Source organism: Orussus abietinus, unplaced genomic scaffold, assembly GCF_000612105.2.
Source record: "Orussus abietinus isolate OABI.00-Male unplaced genomic scaffold, Oabi_2.0 scaffold9, whole genome shotgun sequence".
Classification (NCBI taxonomy): Eukaryota; Metazoa; Arthropoda; class Insecta; order Hymenoptera; family Orussidae; genus Orussus; species Orussus abietinus.
Window position 1 is genome coordinate 1,727,041 of NW_019396004.1, and position 12,956 is coordinate 1,739,996.

Genomic DNA, 12,956 nt, shown 5'->3' on the forward strand with positions numbered 1-12,956 from the left:
TCGACGCATGGCGACTAGGATTTGCGAAAAGAATTATTACATGAATTTCTTAATCTATTATAAACCGATCCCGGTGGGTTCCTCTCGCGGTTCTGGTCGATGCTCCCGTGAGGAAAGTAAGAACTGTCTCTCTCCGTGAACTTTGAAGCAATGCCTCGATTTTTCTACAGAAGCGGCGAGCAGGCCAGAAGAGAATGTCAGTGGGTCAGAGAGACTAGGCTTCGACTGAGTATCCACATCTTCCATACTTGGTGATCCCCTCCAGGGACTTACCGATCTGCCACACGAGACGTGACTTTCCCGTGGGGCAAAACTCTTGTATAATCGCGCGAGAGCACGCGCGAATGACACATCCAACGCGTGAAGTGGATTTCGCAGCTGATATTAATTTTTAAAAAATGCTAATTCAAATTAATTTCACGGTGTTTAAGTGCAGGTAGTCGACGGATTATACAAGAATTGCTCTTAAATTTATTTGGTCATTAATTTATAACTCGCTCTTAAATTAGGGGCTACTCGATCTCTCCCATGTATATCTGCTTGTCGCTCGACCCGGAACAGACTGAAGAAAGAAATAAAATTTTTAAGTATTCTTCCTGTTTAAAAATTAGAGAACTGTGTATGGGTAATTTCTGGAGATTGGTTCTGTTTACCGATAGGCTCTTTCGGGTGGAAGTCGACGTCGTTTACTGAACCGTTGTGTCCTGGCAGTTTATACAGTATCCTGCGAGTTGTCGTGTCCCAGACATAATGGAACCGATCCGAAGAGCCTGCGGACACTTTGCTTCCATCCGGAGACCAGGCGCATCTCAAAAGATTCTAGAATACAAACGAATAGATTATAACTAGTACGCTAGATTAAATTTTATAATTGATGTCGTTACGAACCTTCTCAAAATTATGCTGATGACCAGAGAGTATCTTCACGCATCTTTCATAAGGTGCGAAAGGCCTGACGTCCCAAATTCTCAGAGTATTGTCCATTGCGTTGGATAGAATGTAAGAACCATCCGGGCTGAGACTCAAACCAGTTACGGTATCGGTGTGACCCTTGAGTTTATACAGAACCGCATTCTTCCTTAAGTCCCAAACTTTGACGTCATTGTCTATACCGCCACTGATTACTTGTTCCGCAGTGTCATTGAAAGAAACTGCAGTCACCTGTTCGATTGAATTGAATATTGGCATTAAACAAGTTGCATTTTATCTTATTTTCATGCGTCAACGTGTATCAATGACTAACCTGATAAGTATTATTTAAAGTGTAGCAGTGTCCTCTTTTTCTAGGATCCCAAACTCTGATAGTACTGTCGTCACTACCAGAGCAGAGTTGCGTAGGCCCTCTTCGAGCACCGGATACCGAGTTTACGAACGAAGTATGGCCTTTCAGTTTCTTTACCCTGGTGCCTGCAGCAAAATCCCAGAGACCTAATGTGGTATCCGTACTTGCGGTGTATAGATGACTGCCATCGGGGCTAAAGTGAAGTTCCATTACGGCGCCACTATGACCCGACATGGCAGAGACATTTTCGCACTCGCCATAAATGTTCCAGATAACTGAAAGATATCCATTACTATCGCTCCATCTTTCTTCTAATTTTAAAAAAGAGGGCAACACTCTTTTTTGACAGTCAATATATCAAAACTTACATATTTGCCGATCGAACCCAGTAGAAGCAAGATACTGTCCTTCGGGATGGAATTCGACGGAGAAAATATCTCCTTGATGTCCTTCAAGTAACATAATCGGTGCCATTAGTGAAGACGTTCTAGGAGGACCCTTCAACCAATAATATAAAACTTAGAAAATATTTCATTAACGATTTTTACGTAAAATTTCTTTTTTAACAACTATTCGAGGTTAGGGTAAGCAAGGTTAGACTTACACTTTGAACGACCGCTTTTTCTCTGCTGCTGAAAACCACTTCATTTTTCGTCCTCTTAGACGCCGGTACCAGAGAAAGAATATCGTCGCCTTTCCGTTTGTCTAAGATCGGCATTTTCGTTAATTAATTGTCTCACTCGTAGCAAAGCTCGTCAAGTATAAGCCAAAGTTTGTTTTGAAAATCAATGTTACCAACTCTGAAAAATTTTCCCTATTTTCCACAGCAGCGCCAGGAGACCACTAAAATTCCCTACAAGTTTTCTAATAGCCGCCTCTGTCGTCACATCCGGTAGCTTGAAAGTAACATTGCGAACAGCCAGCCAGTACAATTATCCTCACGGCATAATTTATTAAATAAATCGCTCGTTGTACACACACATAACTCGCCTATCGGTACTATACACATTATATATCTTTCCACGATTTCCCTTGCAGGGAAGAATTTCTAATTTTATTACAGGTTCCTCCATAACAGGTTAAATTAGCATATGTACAAGCGATTACCATAGGTAACCGTAACCGGAGTAGTCGCGATATAAATACATTCGCATATCCAAGGAAAATAGCACGACTCGATTTGTACTGTAAGGATGTAAGCCTAGCCTTGGATAAAGTTAATATGAAACAACTGTACAATCCTTTGAATACTCGAAGGCAGTCGCAAAACGGACATTACGATCGAGCTTGCCTATCCAGACGTGGTTCGCAATCGGCATGCACATTTCAGCGATTTCTACGCCTGTCGTCACCTAGGCTCGATGTATGACCAGCACGCATCACTCTGCAACGTTAATGCCTACTGTTATCTATAGACACTCTTCACATCGACTTACGTATCGGTTCGCAAAGTTTATCATCCACCGATGAGTTGTATACTAGAATGCAATTAACTATGAAATCCACTCTGACACAGACATGTTTTTTCTGTTAAGAGGTAGCCTCAGACATCATGACGCAACTCCTGCTGATGGAGATATTAACAAATTGTGGAGGCGTAATGGAAGATGTATTCTTAACGACAACGTACACTGATCTGCATCGTTCCCCGACATTTTCGAAATCAACCCTTCTGATCTGTCGTAAGACTTTTCTACAAGAGCATCGTTGTTGGGTTCTCCATTAAGTTCTTGAACGCCGCCAGCCAAAGAGCACCCACCGCTCCATCAACAGTGCGATGATCACAACTTGCCGTTACAGACATGTATTGTGCAGTGGTGAACCTGCGTCAACATAGTAATTTCGTTATCACTCTTGGCTTGGTTAGTCAAATTAATTTCAAATTGTAATAGAAGGTTCCATACGGAACATTTGAATAACCACCGTAATCTGATACAGACCCTTTCTCGTTGTCTGCAGGGATCAATCTCTTTTCTGTGTTTCCCACCGCAAGAATTATCGACTGTGGTGGGTTTATGATGGCGGAGAAGTTCTTTATCCCGAACATCCCCAGGTTGGACACGGTGATGGTGCCCCCTTGGAACTCATGGGGTTGTAGCTTACCCTCCCTCGCCTTTACAGCCAGGGCCTTCACTTCTTTGCTGATTTGGGCAATACCCTTTGTGTCGGCCGCAAAGACTATCGGCGTTATCAAGCCACTATCTGTACTTACAGCTACGCTAACGTCTACGTGATTGTATCTGAAAGTCAATGGATTCTGTTAGACCTTCCATTGTTCCACCGGAGCATAGAGTTGAAATGGAAGTAGAACATCTTACTGTCTGATGACATCCCCAAGCCAGGCGGAATTCCCTTCGGGCACCTTTTTGGACGCCATCGCAATGCCCTTGATGATGATGTCGTTTACACTCAACTTCAACTTCTCCTTCTCCAGTAACTTATTGAACTGCTCTCGCATACTGAGAGCGGCGTCCATCTGCACGTCGACTGTAAGGTAGTAATGAGGAATCGTCGATTTGCTTTCTTGTAGTCGTTTGGCAATGACCGCTCTTATGTTGGAGACCGGAATATCTGACCCAGCAGCTACGGAAGCTGGAGATGCAGCAGAAACGGCTGCAACACCTGCAGCAGCTGGAGCACCCTCCAAGTCCTTCGTCGTGATCGAGGAGAACAACCCCGAACCTTTCAAACCCTTTCAATAACGAAATTCAGCTTATTATACCGATCAGCAACTTAAAGCAATAAGATATATCACTCAGTGATAAGGGAATCTCGTTACCTCTAAATTGAGGCCTTTTTCTGCAGCTAATCTTTTTGCCAGTGGACTAGCATAAACTCTGTCCCCTGTTTTAGAAACCGCAGGTGGAGGTGCCGTAGCAGGTTTTGGTGGCGCAGCAGCTACAGGTGGAGCAGGTGGAGCAGGTGGAGCTGGTGTAGATGGAGCTGGTGTAGGTGGGGCTGGTGCAGGTGCAGCTGGGGCTGGCGGTGCAGGAGATGCCGATGCAACACCATCATCTTTATAGTCCTTAAAAGCATCTACGCTGTTCTTATCGGGCACGATAATACAGACTAATTTGCCTATGGGAACGTTTTTAGTCCCTGCAGGTACGAGTATTTTTGCTAGGTATCCCTCTTCGGGGGTCTCAAAAGCCATAGTGGCTTTGTCGGTTTCGATTTCGGCTAGTAGATCTCCCTCGTTCAATTGGTCACCTGGTGAAATGCAACATACACTTAGAACATTCTACAAGCTCCAAACTCTACCGACATAATTCACCTTCCTTCTTCTGCCAAGTCACGATAGTCCCCACTTCCATTGTAGGTGATAACGCAGGAAGATTCACTTTCACATGGCTTGGGTAATCTGCATAGAACCTTAGTTGCTGGGTCCATGGGGTTACCGTGGAATGACGGGGATCCCGGACCTGAAGTCTTATAAAAAAAAGTTACGAACCACCTGTCAATCGATAACAGGACCTCCGAAGAACTGTGCTACCAACTTATACATAAGCTCTACACCCGACAACCCCTAAACATCACCATTTAACCGCAAAGTCAAGGCTAAATTACTTAAATAAAATCTGACCGTCACCGCAGACCTCTTCAGACTGAACGATACAGAATTTCCGTAGAAAACAAATTCTAGCTACTAATAATTAAAACACCTTCAAGATTATTAGACCTCCCATTATTGACGCTACTTTGAAACATCGGTAGAAGTCATAGTCGATGACTGCATGGAGACGTTGCTGCAAAGAACTTCGGCCCAGTGTAGTTAATGGTTAACGAAGTGAAGTTAACCTTGCACGAGGTGGTTCTTTCGATTACAGAGTACGTGTTTCAACACGTGATACCTCTGACAAGCTTCTGGAGTTAGCATTCCTTCATGGGACAATACCTTTGAAGGTGTTTTCTGTGAAGACATCGCGTGGTTAGGCATCTGGCGGCATTTAATCGCGGAGTGTTTCTCAGCGTGACACGCGCCAAGTCGTTACGCAGGCTCGCAGTAGTCCGCAACATCTCTTGTTTCCCTCAGAAGAGGTGTAAGTGAGAACTGATTCCTTGGGAGCGTTCTCTTCTCTTCAGGGCCCGACGAGATATTTCCACCTTCGCGGAGGAGCCTCCTCGAACACCACTAAAAACTCCGGCTCCTTGTCGGGACGAAAAGGTCAATGACGGACGATGGAAACGTAATGCGAAACCAGAGGTCGTTCCCAAGGTCTCGCTCGATCTCGTGCTTGCAGGTTAGCCGTTACACCGGCTACAGTCAGTGTTGCCAGAAATCCCACGATAGAGGGGAAAAAATCCCACGCGAGGGATATTTCCCCTTCCACTACCCCTCTCGGACACTAACGGCCGCAAGTGCGGCAAGGGGGTTTGGCAATGAGGGAAGAGGAAGCTGGTGACGTCATAGTGGAATATCGGGAATAGAGGGGAAAATTCTGCACGCGGGATTTTCCCCCTCTTTTCTGGCAACACTGGATACAGTGCCAAGTCCGGTGTGTTTTAATATACACTCTGCTAATATCAGAGATGAGTTGGGAGATTGCCATAATCTGCTCCCAACTCATCTCTGGTAATATCTTTAGGAGGAGCGGAGGAGAAACGGGGACGTCGCGCGCTGTGATTGGTCCGCCGTCAGCCAATAGGAAGCCTCCGCGCTTCGAGGGCGACAAGTCTAGTCGAATCGCCTTTCTACCCGTATTTCATGTTCGTGCCTGTTCGTGCTGGACGTTCGCTCGACTAGCGTAGTCGCAGCATGATACGAGTTTTGTGTTCCACGAAAGAGTGGGCAGAGAGCGGAAAATGCTGAAACAACTAACGCGTGTGAACGCATAAAGGAGCTCGTGTTCACGTTGACCCAGTGAATCGCGGTTTATTTTTGTGGTAACCTGCACGTCGCCGCGCCCAGGAGACGCGGGCGATAACGAGAACGGAAACCTGGTGAGAGCGGAGAGAAATCGCGCAATGGCCGGCGCGATGTTGTTCGAGCGGGCCCAGGCGGTGTCCGTGACGAACCGCACCGAGGGGATTAACCTCCTCAACGAGATCGTCTCGGATCCGAGCATCGGTATCGCCGAGGATGACGAGGATAGCATTCGCGTCAAAGAGCAGGGCATCCTCCACCTCGGCGAGCTCTACAAAAAGGAGGGTAAAGCTAAGGAGCTTGCGGATCTGATTAAGGCCACCAGGCCCTTCCTGGGTCTTATCAGTAAGGCAAAGGCTGCGAAGCTGGTTCGCTCCCTCGTAGACTTCTTTTTGGACCTCGAGGCTGGCATCGGCATCGAGGTGAGATCACCCTCCTTTGGAACGATTCTTGTCGATACTTTAAAGGGCTTACGTTAGTCTCCTTCGGTTTTGGTAGATTTTGCTTGATTTCACAACGATTGTAGTGGTACTTTTTGTAGAAAATTCTGGAAACGTTTTTGCACAAAGAGTCCAAAAATAGAAATCCGTGTCACTTAGGATTTCTTAAGAGCAGGTGTAAACATGGATGAGTCAGGGATTTCTATCAAGTTTTGTTGGTTATGTTGGATGTGGGGAATAATGGAGGCTTGCATTTTGGTTAGGTGCAACTTTGTAAAGAATGTATAGAATGGGCCAAGGAGGAGCGCAGAACGTTCTTGAGGCAGTCGCTGGAGGCCAGGCTGATAGCTCTGTACTTCGACACCGGCATGTTCAGCGAGGCCTTGCAGCTTGGCTCGGCGCTTTTGAAAGAGCTAAAGAAGCTCGACGATAAGCAGTTGCTCGTCGAGGTGCAGCTTTTGGAGAGCAAGACTTATCATGCGCTGAGTAATCTGGCAAAGGCTAGGGCTGCGCTCACGAGTGCTAGGACGACTGCTAATGCCATTTATAGTCCACCTAAAATGCAGGCAGCCCTCGACCTGCAATCTGGCGTGCTGCATGCCGCCGACGAACGAGACTTCAAGACTGCCTATTCCTACTTCTATGAAGCTTTCGAAGGGTATTTTTGTACACATAAAATTAACGCTTATTCTCCAATGGTGGATTTTACTCGAATAATGTTTCCTGTCTCAGTTACGACAGTGTGGAGAGTCCAAAGGCACTGACTGCACTCAAGTACATGCTCTTGTCGAAAATCATGCTGCGCACTCCCGAAGATGTACAATCTATCTTGTCTGGAAAATTGGCAGTGAAGTATGCAGGTCGTGACTTGGATGCCATGCGTGCAGTGGCAGAAGCCAGTCATCGACGATCTCTAGCTGACTTTCAAAAGGCGGTCAAGCAGTTCCGACAGGAACTGGAGGAGGATGTCATCGTGAGGGCTCACCTTGGCTCTCTTTACGACGCCATGCTGGAGCAAAATCTCTGTCGCCTTGTTGAACCATATTCGCGCGTACAAGTGAGTAGTTCCGAAGCAATTTTGGAATTTTAATCATTCCAGTGGAGTTGTTCGGTATTAAGACTTGCTCGTTTATCCAGGTAGGACATATAGCGTCAAGTATATCACTGCCGATAGCTCAGGTCGAGAAGAAACTGTCACAGATGATTCTGGACAAGAAGCTGCGGGGAGTCCTCGATCAGGGAGAAGGTGTTTTAATAGTCTTCGAAGACACTCCCCGAGATAAAACCTACGAGATAGCTCTGGACACGATACACAGCATGGGCAAGGTCGTCGACACCCTCTATCAGAAAGCGAAAAAACTCACTTAGCCCTGTGCGGGAGGAACTTTCACCTAAGTAAAAGTCTATTATAATTATTCTATTATTAATGATTAGCTACAGTCATTAAATGTCGTCGATTAACAGCCTCTCTTCCTTAATGACTAACTCGGGTTGGTTACTGGTTTTCGGATGGCCCGGCCGCGACGAGTATACACCCTCAAACTTGTTGGACCGTTGCGGAGGGAGTTGACCTGGAGTGGCGATAATTTTGTAAGCAATAAAGCGAATTCATCAATCTCGGAGGGACCTTTATTTAGTAAGATCGGTGCGTTTTACATGCGTACAGTAGGAGAGAGTGTTAAACGACGTTCCGAGGAACAGTTTCCAAATGTAAATCCCAGGAGGATGGGGCGGAATAATCGAAGCGTAATCTTAAGAAATTATTTATCCACCTGACGTTACGTGGTATTGCTACGACACGATGTCCAGGGTTTTCCGAAGAACTATGCCCATTTTTATGACAAAGGTGGATTGCCATCGAGAAGATTAGAAATGTTAAATACTACAGAGGAACGGGCAATCACTCCCTGGCGACTAGTTACGTTAATTCGGTCCCGTAATTACTGCAGCTAATGCGAACCCCGCGGTTTTACCTCCGGGCATGACCCTCGAATACGAAATGTCTGATTATTCGACATCGCGAGGAGAGAAACTACCTGGACGAGGGAAGCGCATTTTGCGGGGAGATGCGTTTCGGTGCATCCACGGCCTCCGGTCGTTGCAATGGGCGCACCTTGCGGGCTTCATCGTTAATTAGCTCCCCTCCTCGGGTGTCGAAATTAATTAAAAATACCTGCCTCCATCCGCGGTGGCGGTGCAATGCAGCGAGATGCGTCACCGATTGCGACGAGCCGCACTTCGCGAGATGCGAAATCGCAGCGGGGTCGCCTCTAATTAAAATTGCAGGGAATCATTGGGATTTATTTAGGCGATTGTTGATCCTTAACTATTTTTTTTTCCATCTATTTTTTTTATTTCCTCCAATTTCCTTTCTTGCATCGCGTTTTCTTGCTGATCTCCCGAGCCTGGATCGCGACCTCGGGCGTGGCGAAAATCGCGGAATATTGCGCTTCTTTCCTCCTCCCTTCCTCCCGGCGAATATTGCACTTTTTACGACGCCGATGCACGGTTTGAATAGTGAGACGATGCCACGTCTTATATTCCCCGACGTGAGCGAGGTACGTCGGGGGGTCGCGAGCATAAAAGGGCATTTTCTAGTTGCATTTTCCCTCGGGGGGAAAATGAGACCGGGGAAGGCTCTCGTTTTATGGGATTTTATTTTTCTTTTTTTCTTTTAGCGGTTTCCTTTTTAATTACGCTGGTTTTTGAAATAAAAAATAGTCCTCTTCGCCGCCTGATAAGAAAATCGTGCATGCATGTCTAGGGGGGAAGTGAAACTCTGGGTGATTGTAGTGATAGTGTCTTCGATTTTATTTCTTCTCCCATGGGGATCTTTCGCTTTTCGAGGCCTGCCGTTACACGGAGTTGACATCAAATCCGGGGGATACGTTAATCGAAAATCGTTTAACGACTGTCGTCGCCTCGATTCCGCGTATTGACTGTTTATTTCGGACTTCTTTCTTTCTTTTTTTTTTCCCTTGACAAGAAACGCTGAGAATCCCTCGTAATCTGTAACCAAACTGGGAGTGACGTCATTCTCGGCAGAGTCTGTGAATTATGTCTAGTAAGTTCTCCCTTTTTTTTTTTCTTCTTTTAATCAACTAGTTACACCCTAAGCACTAGTTTCGTTTAATGGTTAACAATTAACTTATGGTCGTTCGCTCGGTCGATTATATATTTTCGTATCACGGATCGAGGTCGCACTCGACCTACAACCTTCATTGTGTGAAATTAATTCGATAAGAAATCTACTAAGATCTTTCTCACACATGATTTTTCTAGGTAGAAAAACTTAAGGGAAATATACGAAAGTGTCGGAAATATTTACGGATATCGTGAATCTGTCTCGGTTCCTCTTCTTCGTCCTTTCTTTTCTATTTTTTCTTCTTTTTTTTTTACAACCTTTTGCTCAGCCTTTAATCGCCTCCTCGACTTAGCCTATGATCCTCTCGGTTAAAAGTCGCGTTAGTTTTATTATCGTTAATCCTAAAATTCCGATCGTTCTGAAACCAGTCGAATGAGTCTCGAACGAAATCCGAAATCCCTGCCTAGCTACTCGTATTTATTTATTTACTCGTTTATTCAGTTAATCATTTATTTATCTAGCGGTCGTCGTTAAACTCGACCCCGATAATGTTCAGCCATCGCGAGGAGGACTGGACCCTTAATTTATTTACATATAAACACACACACGGTATACAGTCACATATAGTAATATCTCGTATCATACATAATTATCGTGTTTAATATGACACACACAGATGTATAGAAATTTCGACCCTCTGAGGGACCCTAGAGAATCCGAGCATCCGGGAGGACTTTTCGGGGGGGAAAAAAAAGAAAAAGGAAAAAAAAAAAACATTCCCTTCCTGTTAAGGGTCTCCCGTTAATCCCCGAAATTTCAATTCTTTGTATCACTTGAAAAAATTCCTGTCAAAGCAGCCGATTGAAATCTGCGAATTTGGAATTTCTCTTTTTCGAAATTCCTCGAACATCTCTCGTTAGATGCTCGGACCTCTTTTTACGCACTTTTGAGCCTTAGATTTCTTCTTTTTCTTTTTTTTTTCCCCAAAATGTTGCCTAGTATCCACGTGAAATAGCTTTACGTTAATTATTGCGAAGATCAATTTTATCGAGAGCATTTATTGCTCGCCGATCGGAATTGAAGATGGAGAAACTCGAGGGGGTGGTTTTCGGTGTGTTCCCTTTTTCTTCCTTTTTGTAAAACTATCTTACCCGGATGCTCGGACGTATTTTGTAAGTGCAAGAAATTCGGTCCTCTTGATGCAACGATCTTTGCTGCCTTTTAAGCAGTCCATTAAGCGTAATAAAGTCCTTACCGGTCTTAATGTCGAGAGCGTTCGGCATTCGGGGTTTTCATTAGTTTTCGGTCCCCTCCCCGCGCCCTTGTTATCACTTTTCTCTTTTTATGTCGGTCCTGCGAATCGATATCTCGACTCGTGTGATTGTACGTCACAATGTTATGTTGATGGGTCGGTAAACCGTTTTTTTAATCGTTAGGTTGGTTTAACGTCGTCGCCGTTAGTTCAAACAGATTCTAACGTCGCGCTTAGCGTTGATTAACGATTAATAATTAACAACTCGGGCCCTGAAATTCGGATTTTGGAGAACGCCCAGATTTCCGGGGGAGCCGACACAAGGAAGGTATTTCAGGTCGATCTCTCTCCGATTTCATTTCTTTTGTGATATGTCACAGTGGACTAAAAACTAAGCGACACGTATGTTTTTTTTATTAGTTTTTTTTTTATTAAACACTTTATGGGGGTGAAGCCACCATCCAAAGTAAGGCCTGTGAGGGGTGGCTCACCCCTTAATTTTCTTTTTTCTTTTAATTGAGAAAATTATATTTTTCATTTCTCGCTATGAGAAAGCTTTTCCAGGTGGATTGGTTAAAAAAATATTATGTTCTCGTGGGTGAAACTGCCAAATCGCCCCTTGACGTGCCTTACTTTGGATGGTGGTTTCACCCCCTTAAAGTGTTTAATGGCAGATAAAAAAAAATACGTGTCGCTTAGTTTTTAGTCTACTATAACGTGTTATAAAAGAAATCAAATCGGAGAGATCGACCTGCCTCCCTTGTTGGAGGGGGTTGAAGGCTCCGCCAAAAATCGGCAATGCCGAATTATATTATCAACGGGGGGTCGAAACAATGGTTCGGCGGGATTTTCGAGAATTCCTCCGGCTTTGGGAAGGTATCCGGGATTTCGGATTAGTCAGCCCGATTTTTCCGGATATTCTCGCGGTCGCTGTTGCGAGACGCGTTATCGGCCCTGCCCATTATTAGAAGTAGCGCGATTATTAATTCACGGCCGCGAGTGGTCGGCGCGATATTAACTCTCGGGGTTCTCGAAAATATCGCCGCCAGGCCGCGGCAATAATTCACATTGTACCTCGTTACGGGTATTGGCGTTAAATTTAATGCGCCAGAGGCTCCCACGTTATAAACAATGTTAAAACAAATTCGGAAAGACTTCGAGCGAGCTCTGACGAATTTCTCCGGCGCGCCGGAAAATCATTTCAATGTCATTTCCGCTTGTTCCTGATTTTTTTTTTATTATTAACGGAAATAATTCCTACGTCAGTCGAGGGACCTCCTCTGGATAGTCTCGACTGTCGTTACGAATTAGCGGAATTATTAATCTGGCAGAAAATCGCCGCCTCGAGGGGATCGTTCGAATAGTATTCTCGAATTTTATTTTTTTTTTCCCTTCCGGAGTTTTGGATTTTTTCGCTCATTTTTTTTTGTGGATTTATATTCGTTTAGATGTCGATGGGGATCTCGGGACGATGATTTTCGGGCCCGTTTTTGGGGTATCTTTCTAATTGGACCGAAATTCGCAGACACTCTCTCTCAATCAATCTCTCTCTCTTGATCGTCAGGCGTTGTATATATTCTCTCTTTTTTTTTTCTTTTCAAGGTATTAAACGTCGTAAGAGTAAACGGGCCATGTTTGTGGGTCTAAAAACTGCAAAATTGCAGGGTGCAAAATGCACGAACGTGTCCTAACTAGGTCTAGAAAAGAGAGTCGCGATTCTCTTTATTGCCATCGAATAGTACGCGGGCGTTCTCTCGGCTGGTCTTTCGTTTCTTATTTCTTCCTCTACTTCTTTCTTTTATTTTTTTTTACCGCCATTCTCTCGTGCACGATATATTCGCCCCTCTTATATCTACATATTTACAGTGTTCTCACGCGTTATTTACAACTGCTTCCCACTCTTTCGTTTTCCTTTCATGGCCGAGGCTCTTCCACGTTTATTCCGGCAGAGCGGACAGAAGAGCCGCGCGCGCGAGTCGTAACAATGGAGAAGAGGCACATAGGACTAGAGACGTTTTTTTTTTTCCTCGAGT

General features: G+C 44.9%; 3 protein-coding genes across 5 annotated transcripts; 1 reads left to right on the forward strand and 2 right to left on the reverse strand.

Annotated features, from left to right (window-relative positions):
- Window positions 1-448: 448 nt before the first annotated feature.
- LOC105700860 (U5 small nuclear ribonucleoprotein 40 kDa protein) lies at window positions 449-2,156 on the reverse strand. Its single transcript, XM_012427087.1, has 6 exons — window positions 1,887-2,156; window positions 1,651-1,780; window positions 1,244-1,557; window positions 889-1,161; window positions 654-819; window positions 449-562 (listed from the first exon to the last, which is right to left on the reverse strand). Exons 1-6 carry the CDS (start codon window positions 1,998-2,000, stop codon window positions 513-515), a joined length of 1,047 nt encoding a protein of 348 aa, XP_012282510.1. The 5' UTR covers window positions 2,001-2,156; the 3' UTR covers window positions 449-512.
- A 53-nt stretch (window positions 2,157-2,209) lies between these two features.
- On the reverse strand, window positions 2,210-5,553 carry LOC105700859 (dihydrolipoyllysine-residue acetyltransferase component of pyruvate dehydrogenase complex, mitochondrial). Of its 2 annotated transcripts, XR_001104156.2 has the most exons (7): window positions 5,178-5,553; window positions 4,557-4,711; window positions 4,062-4,492; window positions 3,601-3,974; window positions 3,223-3,522; window positions 2,913-3,105; window positions 2,210-2,666 (listed from the first exon to the last, which is right to left on the reverse strand). XR_001104156.2 is itself a non-coding variant. In XM_012427085.2 (6 exons), the coding sequence occupies exons 1-6, from the start codon at window positions 5,297-5,299 to the stop codon at window positions 2,976-2,978; spliced, it is 1,512 nt and encodes a 503-aa protein (XP_012282508.1). In that variant the 5' UTR covers window positions 5,300-5,552; the 3' UTR covers window positions 2,210-2,975. The 2 variants fall into 2 exon arrangements, 1 of the variants encoding a protein (XP_012282508.1); XM_012427085.2 differs by having other exon boundaries at window positions 2,210-3,105; window positions 5,178-5,552.
- Window positions 5,554-6,004: 451 nt separating this feature from the next.
- On the forward strand, window positions 6,005-8,205 carry LOC105701032 (26S proteasome non-ATPase regulatory subunit 11). 2 transcript variants are annotated; one of them, XM_012427429.2, is made up of 5 exons: window positions 6,005-6,568; window positions 6,850-7,244; window positions 7,319-7,643; window positions 7,724-7,981; window positions 8,051-8,205. In XM_012427429.2, exons 1-4 carry the CDS (start codon window positions 6,248-6,250, stop codon window positions 7,952-7,954), a joined length of 1,272 nt encoding a protein of 423 aa, XP_012282852.1. In that variant the 5' UTR covers window positions 6,005-6,247; the 3' UTR covers window positions 7,955-7,981; window positions 8,051-8,205. The 2 variants fall into 2 exon arrangements, with proteins under 2 accessions (XP_012282852.1, XP_012282850.1); XM_012427427.2 differs by having other exon boundaries at window positions 7,724-8,205.
- Window positions 8,206-12,956: the final 4,751 nt, after the last annotated feature.